Source organism: Chelonoidis abingdonii, chromosome 7 (genome assembly GCF_003597395.2).
Source record: "Chelonoidis abingdonii isolate Lonesome George chromosome 7, CheloAbing_2.0, whole genome shotgun sequence".
NCBI classification, from domain to species: Eukaryota; Metazoa; Chordata; order Testudines; family Testudinidae; genus Chelonoidis; species Chelonoidis abingdonii.
The window spans coordinates 73,376,740-73,402,803 of record NC_133775.1 but is presented as its reverse complement, the minus strand read 5'-3'; the positions used below and the strand labels follow the sequence as shown (position 1 = coordinate 73,402,803).

At 42.5% G+C, this 26,064-nt stretch overlaps 1 protein-coding gene and 1 pseudogene across 1 annotated transcript; both read left to right on the top strand.

The window, feature by feature from the left end:
- The first annotated feature begins 8,982 nt into the window (after positions 1 to 8,982).
- LOC116837418 (protocadherin alpha-8-like) lies at positions 8,983 to 14,987 on the top strand (annotated as a pseudogene).
- Positions 14,988 to 18,790: 3,803 nt separating this feature from the next.
- LOC116837417 (protocadherin alpha-8-like) lies at positions 18,791 to 20,938 on the top strand. The gene has a single exon (XM_075068306.1). The coding sequence runs from the start codon at positions 18,791 to 18,793 to the stop codon at positions 20,936 to 20,938; it is 2,148 nt and encodes a 715-aa protein (XP_074924407.1).
- The last annotated feature ends 5,126 nt before the right edge of the window (positions 20,939 to 26,064 follow it).

The window sequence follows — 26,064 nt, the reverse complement described above, 5'->3', positions numbered from 1 at the left end:
TTCTATTGCAATTGCAAAAGTGTATTAGATACGTGGTTGTTTTCTGTAAGTAATCTTATCACTCTGGAACATATAGGTTTTGATTTATATAGCATGTGGTGTAAGTTTTCTGCTCTGAAAGTCAATTTGTGGTGTTGCTCAAGTAATTTATTACTGCTTCCTAATTTTCATAAAGCAAATTAAACTCGAAATCAAGAAACCACATTTTAAGCATTTTCTCTATAGTTATTGTATTACATTGTATTTCATTGCTAATTTGTCAAGTCTAAAGTATTACAGCAAATTTTGTGAAATGAAAGAGTAATTTGTTTACTTCACTGAAAATGTGTGCAATTACATTTTTAGTAAGGTTTAAATTGGCAGAAGTCCTGGTGGCACTCTTTTAAGCTCTGCCCACAAAATGTGCTCCACCCATGTGAGTCACCTGAATGAGATATTGCTCACAGCAGATCTTGAAGAAAGTTTTAAAAAGTTCTAGCCCTCCCATTGGCTCTTTTGGTCAGGTGCCCACTCCCTTCCCTTTACCTATGGGCTTTTTTAACCCTTTACAGGTAAAGCAAGTAGAGAACAGCTACTAGCAGGGATTTCATAGCTAACTGGCTGGCTGGGTGTCCATAATGTGGAGTAATCCGCTCCCCCTTTAAGGAAAAAGCACTGTATTTCAGTATTCTACAGTCAGTCATATGGAAAATAATATATTCTTATATCCTATCTTGACGTCTGCAGAGCTAAATTCTGAGGGTTACTAAAATGTCAGTGTCAAAGATTGCAATCAGTTTGGAGGGTGTTTTCTGGTTTTGTTCATTGAGGTACTGGTGACATGTTCATACGTACAGTATGTCACCGTGAAAGATCAAGTGCCAGATTGTAACACTGACTTTTTGCTAGATAAGGAAAAGATGCATGTTTGTTGCTGATGGGAGAACATGATGCACATACATTACATTTTTTTGTAATTCAATGTAATTTAGCTTCCAAAGTTTTGTACTAATATTTCAGTTATTGGGGCAACATGGGAGTTTGGCAGAGAGAGAGATTTTTGAATCACATTTTTAATGTCATAAAAATTTCACAGAATATTTACAATTGTTAAAGTTTGGAGTTTTGAGAAACTCTAATTGTCACTATGTTCTTTATCACCAGTTTTTCTCCATAAAGGTCACATTCTCATGAGATTTTACTCTATTACTGTAGTGTCCTGGAGACAGTGCATACAGCATTGACATAAAGAGCAGTAACTGATAATATTAGCACAAGATATTCTTGACTAAAACTCTTCACTCTCTGGACTTTATGCATGAGAAAGTGGCTACGACCTTACAATTAGAGAAATGAAAAGAAGGAGAACATTGAGGTGATGATCATGGAGAGTTTAGTTACTTTGTCCATTATCTTTTAGAAAGGTAAACAAAAGGTAAAATTGAATGATAGGCCAAACTGAGGATGGCTTTACTAACTAAAGTATTTTAAATTAAATTAAATTGATTCAGGATATTTAATTTTGTTTATTTTCACTATAGTATTTAGGAAAGCTAGGAAATAAACAAGCTCTTACTGCAAAATAAATAAATGCTACACTATATGAAGAAGGCTGTCATACAGAAAGAAGTGAAAAAAACCCTTCACTACAGATTCTTAAATTAAAATTCCACTCTTTCCCCCTCAGAAACCCTGGACTAATAATGAAACCACCAATAACAATGCTCAGTGGTTTGGGGAAGTTTATTTAACACATTCTGTAGTGCAGGAAATAACATGAAGGCTGGTAGAAATAAACTCTGCTTTACACAATTTGTGTATAAATTAATTGAACTGTAATAATTCCAGTTTCTAAACTTATGGCAAGGACAATGGGCATGGTTCAGCACAAAGCCAGTGAATGCATGGCTCTATCTTCACTGCACTTGGTTTCTGGGGCTATCACACACTGTGAGAGCAAATAGTAGCTACACCTAAAAATTGTTAGGGGAGAGAAATGTACAAAGCTGAAGCAGAGAGAGAATCAAGGCCTTTTGCACATGGGAATTCCATCCAAATCCATCTTCAAATTCTTCACCTTCACTTACATCTGACATACATGAGGTTATATCAGTCAAAGAAGAGTCATTGGGAGAACCTCAGTTCATTAGTTAGAATGCTCACATAAGTATAGTCCATAGTCCAGAGTTTGGGGCAGGAAAGAGGACAAATGGTGTAGTTTCCAGGGCCTTTTATAGCTTCTGCCATGTGGAGGGAATCCCATTGTTCTCACTATGGGAAAGTACAGTAACAAGACGGTGGTTGGAGTCACATGGAGAAGTCACATGTCCATGCATTTTGCCTAGTCATTGCAGGAAGCCATTACCTATATTTCAGACAGCACTGTTTGCAGGACAGTCCATTCAGTGTAGATAGGCATCTCCCATGGTCCATTGTCAGTTAAGTGTTTCTTGATGAGCCATTTAATTTGAATAGTCTCCCCAAAATGTGCAGGTTAACCACTTTGTAAGTATTACCAAGGAGCAAACATTTTGAAATCCAATCCAGAGCCAATATTCATAACTTCAAATACAAAAATGATACATGGATACAGATAGCATAATCATAACCAGCAAATCATAACATTTTCATAGACATCTTACATGCCATATTTTGTACAGGATATGTTGCAAATATATATCAGTGTTTGCAAGAATTATCTATATGGTCATATTTTAATCAGATAACGTCACAATTATATTCTGAAAATTTCAGTGATACTTTAACTGGGAATTAGAAGGCAAGGATGATGAGAACAGATAATTTGAATGGAAGAGGAGAGGAGATTGAATATCTGGTGAATCTCAGTGATGAAAACTACAAGATTTCTCACTTATTTCCTTAGATTCTATCTCTAGTATCAGGACTTGGAAAGAGAATATTTTATTAAAGCTAATGTTAAAAAAATTATATAATACATAGGTTGGGAAAGGAGTGTTGTACATCTGGGTATAGTGCTTACATTATCTACAAATGCAGAGTTTTTTTTAAAAGTCATATGATACATCGAATACATAATCAGCAATAACCCAGATTTAGGTGAATAGATTTAACAATACAGCTTAGATATTAGAATCCGAATATTTGGGTACATCACTTATGAAAAGCTGTACAGAGATTTGGTTGTGGAAAGCAAAATATATCAATGAATGGAGATTGTCCCTCAGTAATTGAGAATTAAGATAGGTTGTCCATCTAGAGAAGAAAAAAAAAACAAAAAACAGTCCATCAGGAAAGTATTTGAGTTACTTTCAGAAATGCACTTCTCATCAGTACTCCAGCTCATCCGTCCTGGTTTTAGGGTGACCAGATCAGAATTTCAAAATATCGGGACCCCCGAAAGGGAGCGACTTTTCAATTGTTACACTCACCCATCCGAGTCTTCGGCTGCACTTTGGCGGAGGATCCTTCAGTCCTAGACGGTCTTCGATGGCATTTCAGCGGAGGGTAATAAACCATGCCACCAAAGAAGGAAGTACCCACCACTGAAATACAACCGAAGACCAACAGTGACTGAAGGACCCTCCACTGAAGTGCACCGAAGACTCAGATGGGTGAGTTTAACAATTGAAAAGGCGCTCCCCTTGTGGTGGTCCTGATATTTTGGAATATCACACACACACACATACAAATGAGAAAGACACACGGTAAGTGTAACAATTGAAAAGGCACTCCCCCTGCCGGTCACTGCTGCCTAAGCAACAAGGAAAAAAAATGCCCAAAACAAAATATTGGGACAAATGGCATCCCAGCCGTACTTCGGTTGGGACGTGGAACAAACTGCTCGATATAGGGACAGTCCTGATTTTATTGGGACGTCTGGTCACCCTACTTGGTTTTGCTGATGTCCACTGATATGTTCTATGTAGATGTATCTTATAGACTCATAGACTCATAGGTCAGAAGGGACCAATATGATCATGTAGTCTGACCTCCTGCACAAGGCAGGCCACAAAACCCTACCCATACACATTTATAACAACCCCGAACCCATGACTGAGTTATTGAAATCCTCAAAATTGAGATTTGAAGACCTCAAGCTGCAGGGAAATCCACGCAGCAAGCGACCCATGCCCCAGCTGCAGAGGAAGGCGAAAAACCTCCAGGGCCTCTGCCAATCCGCCCTGGAGGAAAATTCCTTCCCGACCCCAATATGGCGATCAGCTAAACCCTGAGCATGTGGGCAAGACTCACAGCCGCACCCAGAAAGAATTCTCTGCAGTAACTCAGTTCCTCCATCCAACATCCCCTCACAGACCATTGAGCAGACTTATCTGCCGATAATCCAAAATCAATTGCCCAAATTAAACTATCCCATCATAACTTCCCTCATATACTTATCAAGCTTAGTCTTAAAGCCAGATAAGTCTTTGCCCCACTACTTCCCTCGGAAGGCTGTTCAGACTTCACTCCCTAATGGTTAGAAACCTTCGTCTAATTTCAAGTCTAAACTTCCTAATATCCAGTTTGTACCCATTTGTCCTTGTGCCTACATTAGTACTAAACTTAAATAATTCCTCTCCCTCCCTAACGTTAATCCCCTGATATATTATATAGAGCAAGCATATCCCCGCCGGAGCCTTCTTTTGGCCAGGCTAAACAAGCCAAGCTCTTTGAGTCTCCTTTCATAAGGCAGATTTTCCATTCCTCGATCATCCTAGTAGCCCGTCTCTGAACCTGTTCCAGTTTGAATTCATCCTTCTTAAACATGGGACACCAGAACTGCACACAATATTCCAGTGGGGTCTCACCAGCGCCGTATATAACGGCACTAACACCTCTTCTCCTTGCTGGAAATACCTCGCCTGATGCATCCTAAAACGCATTTGCTTTTTAACAGCCATATCACATTGGCGGCTCATAGTCATCCTGCTACAACCAATACCCAAGGTCCTTCTCCTCCTCCGTCGTTTCCATGATGCGTCCAACGTATATCTAAATTCTTATTATTAATCCCTAAGTGCATGACCTTGCACTTTTTCACTATTATATTTCCTCTATTACTATTACTCCAGTGTACAAGGTGGTCCAGATCTTCCTGATAGTATCCGGTCCTTCTCCGTGTTAGCAATACCCCCAGCTTCGTGTCATCTGCAAACTTTATTAACACATTCCCGCTCTTTGCGCCAAGGTCAGTTATAATAGTTTAAATAAGATCGTCCCAAACCGATCCTTGAGGGACTCCGCTAGTAACCTCCTTCCAGCCTGACAGTTCACCTTCAGTACGACCCGCTGGAGTCTCCCCTTTAACCAGTTCCTTATCCACCTTACAACTTTCACATTCATCTCCCCATCTTTCCAATTTAACTAACAGTTCCCATGCGGACCGTGTCAAACGCCTTACTGAAATCGAGGTAAATTAGATCTACGCATTTCCTTTGTCTAAGTAATCCGTCACCTCTCAAAGAAGAGATCAGGTTGGTTTGGCACGATCTACCTTTAGTAAATCCATGTTGCAATTCGTCCAAATTACATTGACCTCAATGTCCTTAACTACTTTCTCCCTTAAAATTTTTTCCAAGACCTTACACACGACAGACGTCAAGCTAACAGGCCTATAATTACCCGGATCACTTTTATTCCCTTTCTTAAAAATAGGAACTACGTTAGCAATTCTCCAGTCGTACGGCACAACCCCCGAGTTGCCACATCAGCCAAGCATAGCGTTGACCGACACTACATTCTTTCAGCACTCACTCATTACCGGGGTCCCATGCACCCAGGACTCCAGTGATCAGTGTGTGAGTTTGGACCTCATAGCCTCTAGCTCTCAGAGTGTTGACCAGAGAGATATTTCTCCAGCTTTTGAGCTTGGGCATCATGGAAAGCCGGGGTTCTGTTTTCGAAGGGCACTGTGATGTCCACCATGATGATCTTCTTCCAGTCTTCATTGGTGATGATGATGTCTGGTCACAGTTGGCTGTCGGTTCTGGGGATGGCGGAGTTTACGGCAACCTTCCCCACAGGTGGCAGGATTGCTCTGGCCAGGTGATCTTGGATGGCAATGTGTCGGAGTTGCCAAGCTCTCGAATGGGGCTTGCAATTACCCAGGATGTGGGATAGTATCTCATTGGCGTAGCCACACTTCTTGCATCGCTTGTGCCAATTCCCATGGCAGACAGCTCCATTCAGTGGGACGCAGTTGAGTCAAGCCTGGTAGATGAATCTCCAGTCGGCAAATTAGATGAAGCAGCCTTCAGGGAGGAAGTGGTTGATGGCTTGCCACTTGCATTTCACTTCAAAGTCCTTGCCCTAGTCTGGCTTCCATTGCAGGTTTTCCACACATTGGAAGCAAATGGCATCCTTCAGGGTCCTCTCCAGCATGGCTCTTGGAGTGATGATGTACACTCCATATTCTTCACCCGTGGCACCAGGACTCGCAGCTTCTAGTGTTCTTCACAACATGTCCAGTGGCAGCCAATATGCTTCTCCAGTTATTGCATAGCATTGCAGGCATGAGTCCAGAGCAAAGCAAAGTCCCCCAAATCTGCCTTCCAATGAGTTGCTTAGGTAGGTGGCTACATTTTGGTTGGAGGGGGTCCAGGCAATTTGCTTCTTGATTGCATCCTGCTGAGCATTCTCCACGATGTTCCTCACCGTGCCCTCTGGGCATGTCAGAAGGTGGAAGGTATTATCTTGGCAAGAAGGTACCAAGCAACTTGAAAAATGAGTAAGATCACAAATCTCAGAAGAATCAGGATTCAGAGAGATAGGATATCCCAGAGCCACCAATAATTAATGGAAGAGTCCTTATGGGAGAATAAATATTAAAGGGATACTTGATTGGTGATTCTGTTCTGGAAAAAACTATCTATCTCATATACCTAGAAGTGTAAGGACGTCTGAGAAACACTTGCGATTGTCAATAGTTCCAAAAATAGCAAAGAGCCGTTGCAGGCCATAGCCAGGAGGACTACAAGTCACCCGAAGTATGATGTGAAAGGATGACTTAATCTTCCCAGGACGTAGGTCTGCAGCACAAACAGAATGACACTTGTTGGGAAGCATCTTGGAAAAGGAGAAAAAGCAGCTACTGTTTTCAGGAAACCAGAGTCTTGCAGGAAGAAGAAAAACACTGTATGGGATTAAATATTGGTAACACACACTAGGAGGAGGTGAGAGGATTTGGCGACATCAGAACTGTATGTATTGAATCCATATATTGAATCAGGCTGGTAAACTATTCCTGGCTGATTCAGACTATGCTGCCAAACTTGCAATTAGTGACAGGATGACATTCAACAGCGATGTACATTGCCCATGCTACCTGGGCTGGAGCTTGACTGGAGGGGGTGCACTCTGTTCACGCTCTCCAAACAGTCCCAGAGTAGTTGGGTGTTTTGGTAACCAAATAAACAGTGAAATTGTTAACAAGGTTTACATTTGAATCAGCATAATCTGACTTCTATCTGTGCATTTACTCCGCTCTACGCATCTGAATTAACATTACATTGAGACGAATGAGGGTAGTTCGTACATATCTTAAGATCAAGTGCTGAACACTATGAACAAATCCCAAGTAATAAGTTGACTTTATGCAAAAGATTTAATATTGTTTTTGGGGGGAATTATAATAGTCCCCCAACCCAGTAGCTTTGTAGGAGTATCTGTATAGCTACTCCACTGCCATGGCTACAGCCCGTGGACTTTGTCAGCTAGTGGAACCCCTGTGTGCCTCCGACATGTGGGTTTAGATGTGTGATTCTAAGCAGATGCTCTGGTCACAATAATAATAGCAATGAGAAGAAGAAAAGGTGGAGCCTAGGAGTTCCAGATGAGTTGGGGCTCCATTGAGCTGGCCCATTGTGTAAACACATAAAAGACAATTCCAGCTTTCAAGAGTTTATAATTCAAATAGACAAGACACTCAATGCGTGGGAAGAGAAACTGGTACTGAAAGGCGAACTGATTTGCTCAAAATCACATAGCAAGTCAGAGACAGATCCATGAATAGAATCCGGGTCCCCTAACTCCCAATCCAGTGCTCTGTCGATTGGACTCCTCTACCAAATTATTTCTGTGGAATCCAGTTGTGTGGCTTGCTTCCCACCCCAATGTAAGGGAACTAGTAGAGGACAACTTTTCTCCCATTTCTATGGATTGTGGATTGAAATGATGAGCTTCTTTTTGTAGATTTCTATACATTTAAATTAGCCTTTGTAATTTTGCACTCTTAGTATGGCCATAAGGTGAACACTGCAGTCCCATTCCTCCGTGTTACAAAAGACAATACATTGAGGAAGACAGGAAAATGTGATCATAAACACTCTGCACGACGTAATAAATTACAACGTTGTAACTAACCTAAAGTAAATAAAAGTCGTGTCCTATTTCCTTAAATTTAAATCGAAAAGAAAAACATAAATCCATTAGTATCTAAAACTGAAAAAAGGAAGGAAGGAAGGAAATTTAATGAATGTTCAGATGTCGCACATTTAACTGTGGATATTTTAAAATTTTTGCCATCTTCAAAGAAAATACGTTTTTGGAAGAAATTTGATGAAGGTCTCCGCAGGAGTACTGCAGCAGGAAAATATTTCTCTCTCTCTCTCTCTCTCTCACCTATTTAGCATTTACATGTTTTAGTCACAGGATGTCGCTGTTGACTTCATAAAAAAAAGGAAAAACAAAGCTCCACCTTGCTTTGTATCCAGTCTCTCACAGTCTGAGATCTGGTGAATGATGCTGGAATCGAATGGAATAACATACGGGTGAGAGTTTTCAAGAGATTTTCTTAATTTATGAACAACAGAAGGAAGACATATTAAAAAAAAAACGGAAACTTTCCGTGTGGGTCTTCGGACTGTGCTGTATTTTGCAGCAAACAACAGATTCGGCAGGCTTGCCTGACACCAGATTAAATCTGCACAAAGACGCTGCAGGATATTTAAGAATATTTATTTTCTGTTAAAGACGTAGGAATTTTATCTTTCAAACTCTTACCAACACCGCGCCGCGTCCGCGATGGCTCTTCTCCGGAGAGACGCCCTGGTAACCAGGCAGCTGCTGCGGCTGCTTCTGTTGCACACGGCCTGGGAGGTGGGCAGCGGCCAGCTCCGGTATTCCGTGCCGGAGGAATCCAAACACGGCACCTTTGTGGGCCGCCTGGCCTAGGACCTGGGGCTGGAGGTGGCGGAGCTGGTGTCTCGGATGTTCCGGATGGTCTCCAGCGGCAGGAGAGACTATTTTGAGGTAAATTTGCAGAGCGGCGTTTTGTTTGTTAATTCGCGAGTAGACAGGGAAGAGCTGTGCGGCCAGAGCCCCCTGTGCGCCATTGACCTGGAGGTGATAGTGGACAAACCGCTGAGGATATTTCACGTGGAAGTGGAGATAGGGGATATAAATGACAATGCTCCTGTGTTCGCCGTAAATGAATTTAATCTGTTTAATATCAGAATCAAGACTGCCGGGTTCGCGTTTCCCACTAGAGGGCGCGTCAGACGCAGATATTGGTACAAACTCTCTGCTAACCTATAAACTCAGCCTAAATAATTATTTCACTTTAGATGTAGAGGTAAAAAATTACCACAGTACATTGGCGGAACTTGTGCTTAAGAAACCTCTGGACAGAGAGGAAGTCCCTGAGCATCGTTTATTGTTAACCGCTACTGACGGGGGCAAACCGGAGCTCATTGGCACAGTTCAGCTGGTGATCAAGGTGCTGGATGCCAATGATAACGCGCCTGTATTTAACCAGTCTGTTTATGAGGTGAGTTTGTTAGAAAATGCAGGTCATGGAACGTTAGTCATTACACTTAATGCCACGGACTTGGACGAAGGAATTAATAAAGACATTTCATACTCCTTTAGTAATCTCCTCCCATTCAGTGTGAAAAAATTATTCAGCATTAATGCTGATACTGGTGAGATCCGACTTAAAGGAGAAGTCAATTATGAAGTCAAAACCCTGTATGAAATTCGAGCGGAAGCCAGAGATAAAAGCCCGTTTCCCTTGGCTGGACATTGCAATGTTTTGGTGGAAATTTTGGACATTAACGATAATGCCCCCGAGTTTACAATAACGTCTCACTCTCTGCCGGTGCCAGAGGACGCTCCCCTGGGGACAGTGGTGGCTCTTATTAGCGTCTCTGACTGGGACTCGGGAGACAACGGCAAAGTCACCTGCTCCATCCCCCCGAACCTGCCCTTTCGACTCGTCTCCACCTTTAAGAATTATCACTCGCTGGTGCTGGCGGAGGCCGTGGATCGGGAGCGAGTGTCTGAATATAAGATCGTGGTGACAGCCAGAGACCAAGGGGCCCCGTCTCTCTCGGCCAGCAGCAGCATTTTGGTGGCGATCTCGGATGTGAACGATAACGCCCCCGCTTTCCCTCAGCCCGTTTACACGGTGTTTGTGAAGGAAAACAACCCGCCCGGGGCCCATCTCTTGACCGTGTCGGCCTGGGACCCGGACCTGCGGGAAAACGCCTTTGTGAGCTACTCGGTGGTGGAGCGAAGTGTGGGAGAGCAGCCCCTGTCCAGCTACATCTCGGTGCACTCGGAGAGCGGGCAGATCTATGCCCTGCAGCCCTTGGACTACGAGGAGCTGCAAGTGCTGCAGTTCCAGGTGAACGCGAGGGACGCCGGGTTGCCGTCGCTGTGCGGGAACGTGAGTGTGCAGCTCTTTGTCCTGGATGCAAATGACAACGCGCCCGCAGTGTCCCCGGCTGGCTCTGTCGGCGGCTCGCCAGGGCCCGAGCTGGTTCCGCTGTCTGCCGGCGCAGGGCACGTGGTGGGCAAGATCCGAGCGGTGGATGCGGATTCCGGCTACAACGCGTGGCTTCGCTACGAAGTGCAGGATCCCGGGGCTGCGGGGCCTTTCCGGGTGGGTGTGTACAGCGGGGAGATCAGCACGACGCGGGCGTTGGAGGAGGCGGACGGCCCCAGCCAGAGCCTCGTGATCCTGGTGAAGGACCATGGGGAGCCGTCGCTGTCCGCGACAGCCACTGTCAGCCTGTCCCTGGTGGAGAGTGCCCAGGCTGTGAGATGGGACTCGAGGCCAAGGGGCGGGAGCGAAGGGCCCTTGGTTGACATGAACGTGTCTTTAATGATCGCCATTTGCTCGGTGTCCGGGCTGTTTGTGCTGGTGATTGTCGTGTACGTTGGCCTGAGATGCCACCCGGGTCCGGAAGTGATGTGCGGGCCTGGGAAAGCCACCGTGGTGTGTGCGAGCGAAGTGGGGAGTTGGTCCTATTCCCAGCGCCAGAGCCGGAACTTGTGTGTAGGAGAAGGCACCGACAAGAATGATCTCATGGTTTTCAGCCCCAACTCCTCGGGTAATGTGAGCATAGAGAAACCTCAACAGGAACTGACACTGAAGTCTTCTGCGGCGGTGAGTCATATCACTGAATCCTTATTTGGAAATGTTTTTATGTTCTAGGTCTTCATGCGTTCTTAGGCGTGTTGTCTTTGCAATGAACGAAAAAGCAACTTTCCTTAAAAATTGGATGTTTCTTATAGCAACTGTAGTTGGAAAAAGTTTTTTGAGGCAATTAACTGTTATCAATAATCTCTGTATTTCTTCTTATGTCTAGGTACTTTGGTAGACTAGTCATAAACAGGAATGTGGGCTTTAATATTCAGAAGTAATTGTAATAAGAGTATTTGGATGTTTATATCATTATTTCTGTTTATGTCATGTTTATAGGAAAGAAATTTTAAAAAAATGTGTATGACTTGTGAATGTTAATTAGAGAAATATAAAATTCCTTAAATATTCAATTTAGGGTGAGTATGTTTATACTCTTTGGTTTTTATATTATTGCGATTATTAGTGCCTATATTTTACAAGTGGAAAATATTTTACTTAGCAAGTATCAATAAACGTGCATGTTTTGTCCTATGATTTCACTACACATGAAGCAGTACTCTGCCTTTTTGATGCATTGCTGTGTCTCAGCGTTAGCAATAATAAGAAACACATATTTGATTCCCAAACTTCGGTGTTTTATTCCTATGGTAGAAAGGGTTGTAACTGAAGGAGAATTAATCACATTCTTCATTTTTGTCAAATATTTTACCAATATTTTAAAAATAAGTTTATTACATTATTTTGTGAAAGCCTTCAAAGTAAGGATTTAAATGTCCCCAATAGTAAAGTTTAATCACCTTGTAAATAATGAATTTTACTGCAGTGTGGATGGATAACTTCACCATTGGGTCATTATTTATGCCCTTGTATAAAATGTAACATGCACACATACACACAGGACTGCAGAGATATATAGTTCACTTAATTGTCTTTTTCTATCTATCTATCTATCTATCTATCTATCTATCTAATCTAAACCAGTGGTTTCCAAACTGTTTAGGCTGCCTTCCCCTTTCCAGATAATGCAGTCTACTGCATACCCGCATCGGAGGTAGGTAGACACAACACGTGTGGGTCAGGTGCCCCCAGATTTCTGCCTTCCATTTAGCAACAGCTTCTAGAAGTTTTGAAATTGTGGAGCATGCTCAAAGGGGGGCACAGAGGAATGTATGGAGTGGCAAGTGGTGACACCAGGTTGCTGGTACCAACCCTGCATGTCAGAGCTTAGGGAGGGAATGTGACCTTCACCCTGACTCACCTTAGGGGACCACACTGCCTGTCTGAGTGTGTGTGGGTGCAACCAAAAACTAAGTCAAAGGAGGGCTCAGTTTTTGAGCTGAGTTCTCCCTTTGAATTTAAATTTTTGGTTGTGCCTCCCCCCCCCGCGCAACCTAGACGGGCTGGGTGGCCTGCTGAGGAGAGTCAGGGTGTGGAGATGGTTTGGGGCTGGCCTGAGCCACCTGGCATTGCTGCTTGCCCCCTGAATGTTCCTACTCCTTAAGGGAGTGCCCCCCACATTTTGAAAACCTCTGTACTAAATAAAATGCATTGTCCTCCATTACAGGATTTTTCTTGCATACCTCCTGATCAGAGCTTGTGTACCCTTAGGGGTATCCTTACCCCAGTTTGAAAACGACTCCTGTAAACTGTGGTATACTGCCATCTATCACCATAGCACTGAACAGCTTCCATATAAAATCAGTGTTAATAGTGAAATCTCTAGTGGACTTCATGAAGGCTCTAGCACTTCTTCCATTTTAGAGTCATAACTCCAATTAAGATAGCCATTTTTTCTTGTCGGTTTTATTATTTTCCTCCTTTTTTGTTTAGTTGTCCAGGGTGAGGAAGTGTCAGTACTGCGAGGTCATTCTTATGGTGGAAAAGCTTTTTTAAAAAGGAAGGTTTTGTGGTGTTTTCTAAAGATGGCCAGGTTCTGGATCTGCTGCCTCCCATCTGGAAATTTGTTCTATAGTCCAATTCCCCTCAGCTGAGAATACTTTGACCCCAAATGTGAAGTGCTTTGTCTTTCTTGGGCTTTGTGATCTGAATTGTCCCAGAGAAATACAGCTGTCATGGTGGATCACAGACTGAAGTTCAGTCTTTGATATAGCTGGGGCTTGATCCATTAATTGCTTTGAAACTTATTTCAAAGCCTTAAGCTAGCGTGGGAAACTGACTGGCATCCATTGGAGGAATTTGAGCATGACTTGATTTGCTCAGGGTGGTCTGAGCCATGGAGAATGGAGGAAGATGCATTCTGTACCAGCTGAAACCAGTTCATTGTCTTCACTTTCAGTTTCAGATTCAGTAAATAACAGTAATCCAATTTAGATACGTATATATATGGATCACCGTGGCCAGGTCCTTGCTCATGAAGTAGGAAGCTTCCTAGCAATCTGGAAGTGAAGGAAAGTATTTCTAGATAAACTTCTTGATCATCCATGCTCAACTATGAGAGCAATAGGACTTCCTACTTATCATGGAGAGCTCCACAGTTTCTCACATCATATGGACTTGGTATCATCTCTGTTTCTTTTGTCTCCTTTTCCCTTTCATCCTTGTTGCTATTAGTTCCAGTTACTTTCTGTGTAACATCACTACATTTAATACTTTCCTCCCTATGCCCATGTTAACACCATCCTTTGCTCATCACCTCTCTTTGCTATTTTATTTTTACTTCTGGGGTGGACTGGGGACAGGGTCTGTGGCAGAGTGGGGATTATGCATCCCCCCAGAACTGAGGAAGTCAGAGCATATGGCTATTATTGTATCACAGTTTACAAACAAAGGCAGCAAAGCTGACTGCAGAAAATACAGAGGCATTTCTCTCCTCTGTACAGCAGGGAAAATACTAGCTTGTATTCTACTGCACAGACCCATTGTTAGTATATCTGAGAAGAATTTTCCAGAAGTGCAGTGTGGTTTCAGACCAAGTCCTAGTACCACAGACATAATTTTTGTCATAAGGCAGATCTAGGAAAAAATTTTAGAGCAGAACATGGACCTATATGCAGTTTTCATCAACTTGACCAAAGCTTTTGATATGGTAAACAGAGAGGGTCTGTGGGTTATTCTACCTGAACTGGACTGCCCAAGAAGGTTCATACAAATCATCCAGCTGTTCCATGACCACACGACAGTGCAAGTGCTCTCCATTTGTGATTCTTCTGATGCATTTGAAATCTTGAATGGAGTGAAGCAAGGCTGTGTACTTGCTCCAGTGCTGTTCAATTTCTTCTTTGCCTGTCTCCTCAGCCATGCCACAAGGAACATGGATCAGGGAATATACATCCGCCATGGACTCAGTGGCTCCCTCTTTGATCTTCGAAGACTCAGTGCCAAGATCAAGATCCTGGAGAGACTTCTTGTTGAGGCACACTTTGCAGATAACTGTGCCTTGATGGCTCATAGACACAATGACCTTCATGTCATCAATAGGTTTTCTGAAGCATCCCAGCTATTTGGCCTCACCATCAGTCTCAGTAAGACAGAGGTCTTGTTCCAACCAGAACCTCATTCCAATGCCTCAGTGCCAGCCATCTTCATCCAAGGCATGCAGTTGAAAAATGAGGATCAGTATAAGTATTTAGGCAACATTATCTCAAGTGATAGTTCCCTTGATAAAGAAATTGCTTCCAGCATCAGTAAAACCAGCTAGGCCCTTTGCCAGCTCCAAACAAAAGTCCTTCACCAACACAACATTCGTCTCTCCACCAAACTGAAAATCTACAGTGCAGTGGTTCTAATGTATCTCCTGTATGGATCTGAGACATAGACTCTTTATAGATGGCACAGTAAACAGCTTGAGCAATTTCACATGAAGTTCCCTCCACTCAAAAATGAGCATTTGCTGGCAGGACAAAGTGACCAGTATTAAGGTCCTTGAGAGAGCAAACACAACCAACATTCAGGAAATATTTAGAGCAGAACTTAGATGGACTGGAAATGTCATCAGAATGGAAGACCACTGTCTCCAAAACAGATCTTGTATGGGGAGCTGAGTCAGGGCAAAAGAAAGAAGGGTTTTCCATATAAGTGCTTCAAAGATAACCTGAGGAGGAATCTCCAGTGGGCTGGCATCAGTCTCAAAGAACTCAAGCAAATGGCTCAGAACAGGACTCTCTGGCAATCTCTGACAAGATCAGTATGTAACAGGTTCAAGTGGGATTGACAAAATCGTCTCCAAGCTGCACGTGAAAAGTGACACAAAACTGCATCATCAAACCTCAGAGATTTGACTTCCCATGCCCTCAGTGTGGCTGACTCTGTGCATCAAGGTAGGACTTCAGAGAAAATTGTGACAATATCATCATATTATTGTCAGCGATGGACTTCCAACAAACTCTTTGACCATTTCACAGTCACTGTCACCATTTTGATCATGTGGTTAGTAGTGTAGTCCTTCTGATATTATTATTGTTCAAGTATGGAATTTCTATCGATAGAGATTCTATGGTACAGTTTGATTCATTTAAGATTTTTATTTTATTTGACTGTGCCGTTTTCACATATAGTGCCACTCCCTGACGTGTGTAACCTACTCTGCAATTCCTATATATTTGGCATCTGGTGTTACCATGTCCCATTGATTATCCTCAGTCCACCAAGTTTCCCCAATGCCTATTATATCAATATCCTCATTTAATGTCAGGTACTCTTGTTCACCCATCTTAATATTTATACTTCGGTCATTTGTATATAAAGCACTTGCACATTTTGTCAATATTCAGTTGCTTGCCTTCCTGTGTTATATTTAATTAAGGGAGTCTTACATTTAACTGTTCCTCATTAACTCCTTCCTTCCCTTTACCAACTTCTTTCCTATCCTTTTTACTAGGATGTAGAGTTCCCTCTTTAATAAAATTTATCCCCAAATGATATTGCCACATGTGCTCCTCTGCACCTGTTGTTTTTTCCCCAGGCCTTAGGTTTAAAAAATCCTCTGCAACTTTTTTTTTATACGCTAGCAATCTAGTTCCATTTCGGTTTAGGTGGAGCCTATCCTTCCTGTACAGGCTCCTCTGGTCCCAAATGCTTTCCCGGTTCCTAATAAACCTAAAACACTCCTCCCTACACCATCCTCTCATCCAGGCATCAAAACTCTCATCCTGCAATTCTGCCTAACTGACCCTGCAAATGCTACATGAATTCCTACTTGAATCCTTTCAGTTGATAAAACCTCCCATTATTCATCTCCACCATGATATTGTACCCGCTAAAACTGATATTATAACTGTTTCCTGTGTTTTATATTTACTTTCTGAAATAGACTGTAAACTCCTTGGCACATCGCCAGTGCATTGAAATTACCTGCAAGGCGCTATGCGCATGTATTGCTCTCCACCACTAGCACCAATGCCATCCTCTTTCTAATCATTACTACTAGTGCAACTGCTACTGCCACTCGTCATCTTCATTAGGAGACAAAATATATCAGCCTGACTGATAACAAACAACTGCCAGTTCGATCGTAGCTCTGCTATGACGCGATCATCCAGTCGGGTGGGGGATGGAGCTCCCCCTTCACGGCACTTCGATAGGAGATACGCTTGTGCAACTGAGAGAATAACTAAGCCCCTGATTTTGTTCTTCAAAGCTCTCAGTGAGCTGGAATCGGAAAGGCCGCTTCTCCCTGTGACCATAACCTCCCGAGATGGCTGAGATCCTCTAGGACGATGAAATGCCTGATGTAAAGAGTAAGAATAGTGAGAATGGGAAACAGAACCTTTGCTGGTTCATGAGCGGGGAACTCCCTTCCTGAAGAGCTGAGGATTGCAAGGGTCCTGGTCATATTCAGGACAAAATACAAGACCCAACTCTTTGACGTAACCTTCCCATAACATACGCGCTGGCTCATACCAACGCACACACTTCCACTTGCAAGTGCTTACACAAACACAAAAGCGAAACAATTCAAAGCTACTATTCTGCTTTCTCTTAGAAAGAGGAATAGAAATACAAGGAAATACAAGAATACAAAGAAGAGGAAAATGAATTTGATTCTAGATATCCCTGGACAAGGAAGAGAAACAAAATATGAGCGCTGCCTGTCATCCACTCACACATATCAGTTTTGTAAGGCGCTTAGATACCATGGCGTTGGGCACAGTATAAAATATAGATAAATATATTTCACCTTCATTTATTAAACTGATCTGTTGTTGGTACCAGCTGAACTTCTATTTAAAAGTGACTTGTTATTAGTAGGAAATACAAACTGATCTTTTCAAAAGGGAAATCTTAATTGTTTCACAGTTCAGCTGTTCGTAACAAATTTTATTCTCCATTAAAATTCTTGTTCCTTCTACTAAATGACAAATGCTGGACACTTGCTCAATAAATGATAAACAGTAACCCAGGAAACAATAGAAGAACATTTTATTTTCCACTGCATTTATCTTCGTGTGCTCCAAAGCATTTTACAGGGTTACGGTAAATTATACAACTACGGAGTTAAATAATAAATAATAGAAAAAAAGAAAGAGAAATTAAAAAGTAAAGAGAAAAATGTTATAGAGGAGATTTTAGAGCTGGAGAGTCATTGGGCAGACATATATAAAAGACTTCCAAAAGGATAGAGCTGGGGAGGTAAGACTGCGGACGGAATGCGAGGAAATAAAGCCTGAACCAAAGCTCATTAAAATTAGTGAAAGAATCTTATTCATGTCAATGGTGTGTCACTGAGGTTTGAATCAGGCCCTAAAAGAGCAGGAGTGGGGAGGAGAGAAGGCGAGAGTTTCAGAGGACTCATGAGGTAGGATAGAGCACGTCAGGGAGTCTTTCAAAAACGAAACAAAGTGTAGGGAACTCCTGTTTTCAAACGTCAGAACTCAAATCTCTTTGTGAAGAAAAGGCCAGAATCATTAGCAAAGTAATTTTTTCAAATGTTAACTGAGATGCTTGTGGCATTTTCCGTTTCTATCAATAAAAAGTGGACACTATGAGTATTAGAGACGGAGGAAAAATATAAAATAGATATCATTTTACATTTATATCTGCTTAACAGATAAATATTTCAATATTTGTTTTATTTGGAGAAAGAAATTTCCTTCAGTCTATCACTGGTTATTACAGCATCATTCACTCATATTTTCCTATGCACAGATATAATATGAGAATGATCAGAAATCAGATTATGTTAGGTATAAGTAACATGAAAATATTTATTCTCAATGATGGATTAAATATAAATACGAAAAAATAATTTGTTGCTGTGACTCAGTGTACCACACTGTGGCGCTGTCTACTAAAAAACGCTTTATCCCAGAATATGAAAACATAGCTCCGCCCTGGGAGGAAGAAAACACTGGCTGCCCCAGCCTCAGAATAACAAGATCATACCGGATGCGACAAGAGCGCATGGAATTCATAGTGACAGTGCTGCAGGGCAGCTCAAAATATTATATAGAACGGCTGGTAATTAGTTAATCAGATTTGAATCCGAAACATTCCGCTTCCGCTATGGCTCTTCTCCGGCGAGACTCCCTAATAACCAGGCAGCTGCTGCGGCTGCTTCTGCTGCACACGGCCTGGGAGGTGGGCAGCAGCCAGCTCCGGTATTCCGTGCCGGAGGAATCCAAACACGGCACCTTTGTGGGCCGCCTGGCCCAGGACCTGGGGCTGGAGGTGGCGGAGCTGGTGTCTCGGATGTTCCGGATGGTCTCCAGCGGCAGGAGAGACAATTTTGAGATAAATTTGCAGAGCGGCGTTTTGTTTGTTAATTCGCGACTAGACAGGGAAGAGCTGTGCGGCCAGAGCCCCCTGTGCGCCATTGACCTGGAGGTGATAGTGGACAAACCTCTGAGGATATTTCACGTGGAAGTGGAGATACAGGATATAAACGACAATGCTCCTGTTTTTTCGGTAAACGATTTAAATATATTTATTGCAGAATCTAGATTACCGGGCTCTCGATTCCCGCTAGAGGGCGCTTCTGACGCAGATATTGGTACAAACTCTCTGCTAACCTATAAACTCAGCCCAAATGAACATTACACTCTAGACTTGCAAACGAAAAATAATCAAATCACATCTGCCGATATGGTTTTAAAGAAAGCACTGGATAGAGAGGAAGCCTCTGTGCATCATTTATTACTCACTGCCACTGATGGGGGTAAACCGGAGCTCACCGGCACAGTTCAGCTGGTGATTACTGTCCTGGATGCCAATGATAATGCGCCTGTATTTAGTAAGTCAGTCTACGAAATAAAATTATTGGAAAATACAGCTAATGGTGTATTAGTAATGACCCTCAATGCCACAGATTTGGATGAGGGAACTAATAAGGATATTTCCTATTCTTTCATTAGTTATCTTCCCCCTAATGGAAGAGACTTGTTCAGTATAAATTCAAATACTGGTGAGATCAGAGTTAAAGAAAAAATTGATTTTGAAGCACACAATATATATGAAATTCGAGTTGAGGCGAAGGATAAGGGGAATCCCCCACTGGCTGGACACTGTAAAGTGGTGGTGGAAGTTTTAGACATGAACGACAACGCTCCAGAAATAACAATCTCTTCTCAATCTGTGCCGGTGCCGGAGGACGCTCCCCCGGGGACAGTGGTGGCTCTTATTAGCCTCTCTGACCGGGACTCGGGAGACAACGGCAAAGTCACCTGCTCCATCCCCCCGAACCTGCCCTTTCGGCTGGTCTCCACCTTTAAGAATTATCACTCGCTGGTGCTGGCGGAGGCAGTGGATAGGGAGCGCGTGTCTGAATATAAGATCGTGGTGATAGCCAGAGACCAAGGGGCCCCGTCTCTCTCGGCCAGCAGCAGCATTTTGGTGTCGATCGCGGATGTGAACGATAACGCCCCCGCTTTCCCTCAGCCCTTTTACACGGTGTTTGTGAAGGAAAACAACCCGCCCGGGGCCCATCTCTTGACCTTGTCGGCCTCGGACCCGGACCTGCGGGAAAACGCCTTTGTGAGCTATTCGGTGGTGGAGCGAAGTGTGGGAGAGCAGCCCCTGTCCAGCTACATCTCGGTGCACTCGGAGAGCGGGCAGATCTATGCCCTGCAGCCCTTGGACTACGAGGAGCTGCAAGTGCTGCAGTTCCAGGTGAGCGCGAGGGACGCCGGGTTGCCGTCGCTGTGCGGGAACGTGAGTGTGCAGCTCTTTGTCCTGGATGCAAATGACAACGCGCCCGCAGTGTCCCCGGCTGGCTCTGTCGGCGGCTCGCCAGGGCCCGAGCTGGTTCCGCTGTCGGCCGGCGCAGGGCACGTGGTGGGCAAGATCCGAGCGGTGGATGCGGATTCCGGCTACAACGCGTGGCTTCGCTACGAAGTGCAGGATCCCGGGGCTGCGGGGCCTTTCCGGGTGGGTGTGTACAGCGGGGAGATCAGCACGACGCGGGCGTTGGAGGAGGCGGACGGCCCCAGCCAGAGCCTCGTGATCCTGGTGAAGGACCATGGGGAGCCGTCGCTGTCCGCGACAGCCACTGTCAGCCTGTCCCTGGTGGCGAGTCCCCAGGCTGTGAGATGGGACTCGAGGCCAAGGGGCGTGAGCGAAGGGCCCTTGGTTGACATGAACGTGTCTTTAATGATCGCTATTTGCTCGGTGTCCGGGCTGTTTGTGCTGGTGATTGTCGTGTACGTTGGCCTGTGATGCCGCCCGGGTCCGGAAGTGATGTGCGGGCCTGGGAAAGCCACCGTGGTGTGTGCGAGCGAGGTGGGGAGTTGGTCGTATTCCCAGCGCCAGAGCCGGAACTTGTGTGTAGGGGAAGGCTCCGCCAAGAATGATCTCATGGTTTTCAGCCTCAACTTCCCTAACTCTTTGGAAAATGGGGAGGAGAAACGGCAGGAGCTCAACCCAAATGATGCAGGACAGGTAAGTCTCTGGATGGAATGTTATGAGTAGTCTCAGAGAGGACTGTGATAGTATCTCTTCTGCTTTTTGTGTAAATGATTATTTGAGATGGCTTTTAAAATAAAGATATTTGAAAATAATCACTGATTTTTTAAGGACATATCTAACGGTTTCACAAGGAATGAATGATGCTCAATAGTGATTTCTGTATTTTTGATGAGTGATTTGAAGCTTTGGTGAAATTTAAGGGGAGGGTTCAGTCCTGGATAGATTGTTTTTCATAATGAAAATTAATATTTTAAAGATATTTTCTTTTTTTAATGATACCCTTTAATTTTAATCTGTAAGTAACCCGGAAGTGTTTTTAGTTAAAGTCTGCAGAAAAATCACACTTTTTATTTCGCACTGATTTCGAGCTGACATCGATTTCAGCCTCTGTGTGGTTTGATTTTTAGGAACTGAAACCGTGCAACAACAGCATATATTTAAATTTCTGAAAAATTAGTTCTGATTGTGAGTTGTTAGATCTGCTCGATTTTATTTATTTATTCTTTTGAACAGACTGTCACTTTCAAGGAGTGTTCCAGTTCGATTTTATTAATCTGAAAATAGACGCTTGATTTCCTTCTCCATCCCTTAATGAAAACGTTGTTTTTACTTCAGTCCCTGACTTAATTTTAGTCTTAGTTAAAATGAAGAAATGGAGACACTGTAGCTCAGAAGGAAGATGAAAGCTCCTGTTAGGAATACAAGCATTCACATTTTTTCTGAGTCATACAGTCAATTGGAGGAAAACTAACATGTTGCCATCTCCTATTTTCCCAATTTTGTAGCAAAATTCTCAGAGCAGGACAAGTTTTCTTGTCAGTGATGAGAGTTTGGAAACAATGGTGGACGGTGTTTCTTTTTCTCAACACTGAGGCACTAGTGGTAAATGCAATCGTATAATATTGTATGATGAAAAGTAGTTATAAGTGTTAGGCCAAAGCATTGAATTTCAACTGTCCTCTGAATACAATTGCTAAATATATATTCAGTGGAGTCTGGAGATGGTAGGATCTGACAAATGGACGTTAGAACTTCTAAAGGTTTATGGGTTTAGATTTCAGAAATTTCAGCTACTGATGTAGTGGGAAGAAGTAGTTGTGAAGAGAAAGAGAGGACCTTATCTTGCTTACACTAGTGTAAATCCAGTGTAATTAGGCATTCCAATGGCCCCATCCTTACCTATAAGAAACAACGAGTTCCTATTGGCTTTATAAGGAATAACTCATATCCTGGGAAGCACAGTTTCTAAGTATTGATTCATAAATATAATATTATGATGATTTTTCACCTCATTCTTTTGAAGCATAGGAACTGCCTTACCGGATCACACCAATGACTGTCACTGTAGCATACTAGTAGATGTCTTGAAGAAGGTGTAAAATTCCAATGACAAACACTAGCATGCCTGCTGGAAGTTTCTTCTTAATCCAAGACAGTTGTTGGTTGCTTAGGTCTTGAAGGAGGAGGGTTATATACTTAATTCCTTTTTATTATGTACAGTGCAAGAGAAGATATTTCAAAAATACCAAGTCCTGGTGATGAAGATAACAATAATGGTTATTTGTAGCATAATCATATAAATGTAGGGCTGGAACTGGAAGGACCTCCAGAAGTCATCAAGTCCAGCCCCCTTTGCTGTGGTGAGCCAAGTGAACACATCCCTAACAGCTGTTTGTCCAACTTGTTTTTTAAAACTTCCAATTATGGGGATTTCACAGCCTCCCTTTGAAGCCTGTTCCAGAGCTTAACTACTCTTATAGTTAGAAAGTTTTTCCTAATATGTAACCTGCTTCTTCCTCCCTTTGCATTAGGCCAGTAAACCCTCAAAGAAGGTAATTCGATTGGTTTGGCATGATTTGTTCTTTAAAAATCCATGCAGGCCATCCCTTATAATCCTATAATCCTCCAGGTGCTTACAAATTCATTGTTTAATAATTTTCCCCTAGTATCTTTCCAGGTATTGAAGTTAGGCTGACTCTTCTAAAATTTGCTCCTCCTCTTTTTCCCCCCTTTTAAAGATAGGTACTATATTTGCCCTCCTTCAGTCTTCTGGGAACTCACCTGTCCTCTACTTCTCAAAGATAATTGCTAATGGTTCCAAGATTGATTCAGCTAGTTCCTTAAGTACCCTAAAATGAATTTTATCAGGCCCTGCCGACTTGAATTATCTAAGGTATCTTTAACCTGTTCTTTCCCCTACTTTGGCTTTCATTTCTCAAATTATTTTTTTGCCGGTCAATCTAATTTTAAACACTGACTTTTAGGGATTGATCTTTGAACATGAGTCACTGATATCATGCTTGCCACCCAAGAAGAAGATTGCAAGTAAGCGGAGGTTTCATTTTAACGATAGAGTCCATGTATTACAAGAATGATCACTTTTTTTCTATTTGATAGTAAACAAGAAGTAAAATCGGATTATAGGACTGGATAGATATTAATCTGAATGTTCTCTTTCCCTTTTATTTTATCTTAGGTTATTCAACCGGTTTTCCCGTCACTATAACATTTAGGTTATTTACAAAATACACAGTAATTACTGAGAACCAGAATAATGTTTCAGTGTAAGCCGAACAATCTAATATCGAAGGAAACAAAATAAATATCGTCAGTGCAGATGCATCTACCAGAGAATCTATGTCATCTAAATTGCATTGTTTATTTCGCTGCAATGGTCTAGGAAAGCTCCATATAGAAAATTCTGTTTTACAGAAATAAATAAAGGCTAATAGAAATTAGCTCTAAATTAAACGGTGGGGTTGTAAATGCATTGCAACAGAGCAGGCACAACTTCAAAGAGGAATTTGACTGAGAGCACCCAAGTTACTAGTGGAAGGAACACGCCTAGTCTAGACTAATGCTCGTTTCTGGGTTTTATCCACAACAGAAAATAGTAGCTGGGTTAAGCAGTGATTTACTTTCAGAATATGTACGAACTCAAAGCTAAACCAGAGAATAATGACTTTCTACCCCTACCCCCCAGAATGGAGTCTTCTATACATGATAGCTTCTTCGATATCGTAGAATTCCTTGCATACTATGGAAGATACTTTCCCTCTCATCTTGACACTCACAATCAGCTGTCAGTTAAGGAACAGTTTTTGCAAACCCTTACCAAAGCCTAACGTATTCATGACATCCCCACACCAGCAATATTTGAGAGAAGAGATCATTTTTAATGGTCGTGAGAATAGAAGAATAACCAAAACACGAGACTGAATGAGGATTTTCTCAAAGGTACCTCCTCAGAAGCTGTGTGCTGCACAGGGGGCGCTGATACAGAAGTAGTACTGAGGAAGTGGAAATCAGATCAGATCTCCAGCTGTTAGAGAAACTGGGATTCCCACAGCTAAGGACCCCCCTGGTCCTCTGAACGGAGGAGGCAATTCCCAAATTAGAAAAGATATGAGGGAAAGCGGTTCTTGTGAAGAAAAGAGGTGTGTGTGTGTCAGAAAGTGGCCAGAGGGACTTGGATTCTCATTGGAGCCTCTGTTGCTTTTAGGAATCACGAAGAAGCATTGCAGGAAGTAGTTAACTGTAAAAGTAACCACGGGTACTTTCTGATTTGGGGATGTGGGCAGAAGGAGATTCCAATCTTTCCAGACTCTAGGACTAGGACACAAACAGGAAGGAATTAAGACATATTTAAAAAACAAACAAACAAAAAACGGTTTCCACATTACAAGTCATTCAGAGAGAGAGAAAAAAACAAATTAAACAGTTTTTAGACATCATTCTATTAACATATGTTTGGAAATGGTAAAAAAAAAAGTTAATTAAGTTAATGGCCGCAGAACTTTGGAGGCTGAATTCAGGTAATATATTTACATAGGAACACACAAGTCACGGATATTATGGTGATAAATATGCGATAAAATGCAGAACTATGTGATAAATAAATTTGTCTGTGACCACTTCAAATGTTTTCTGTGGACTCAGTCACGGCTGATGAAATTATTTTGCAACTGGGCTGTCATGAGACCATCTCAGATTGTTGATTATAAAAATCCCTATAGTACTTCACACCATCGCATACACATATGTCATTTGTTGAGAGAGATGACTGACTCAATAGAGAGTCAGAATCTGGGTATCCGAATGTGAAAATAACCTTCTTTAATTGCACTATGTGTGGGATGAATGTATGTGTTTTTTCTGTATAACTAATTTCCAGTTTGCATGCACTTCAGTATCTCTTGACGCGATCACTAACAGAAAGTTAGAAATGGGAATGTTGCCTAAACATTTTGCAGAGCAACTTTTAAAAGCACAGAGTAACAGAAAACAGATAAACCATCCAGAGGAGAAAACAGAAGAAAAGCAATATATGAGATATTAAAACAGATGACTACAGTTCAAACTACTTCTCCCTGCTCTCCTAAGGCCTCCTGCTGTTCATCTCACATGATTTATGTTAAGTATCAGAGGGGTAGCCTGTTAGTCTGATTCTGTAAAAGCAGCAGAGAATTCTGTGGCACCTTATAGACTAACAGACGTTTTGGATGATGAGCTTTCGTGGGTGAATACCCACTTCGTCAGATGAATGTAGTGGAAATTTCCAGGGGCAGGTATATATATGCTAGCAAGCAAGCTAGAGATAACGAGGTTAGTTCAATCAGGGAGGATGAGGCCCTGTTCTAGCAGCTACTGATGGGGTTGAAACCTCAAGGGAGGAAGAAACTGGATTCTGTAAGTGACAGCGATAAATGTTGAGACAATACGAGAATTAAATGGCCGAGTCAATCTGCAGCAAAAAGAGATACTAGTAATACTAGTAAAAATTTCTAACTGTCGGCAAAGTTGGGACAAAGTCTTTCACAGTCTTTGTTCACTCTGAGCTGATAGGTGTCAAATCTTGGCAGAGATGAATGGAGCAC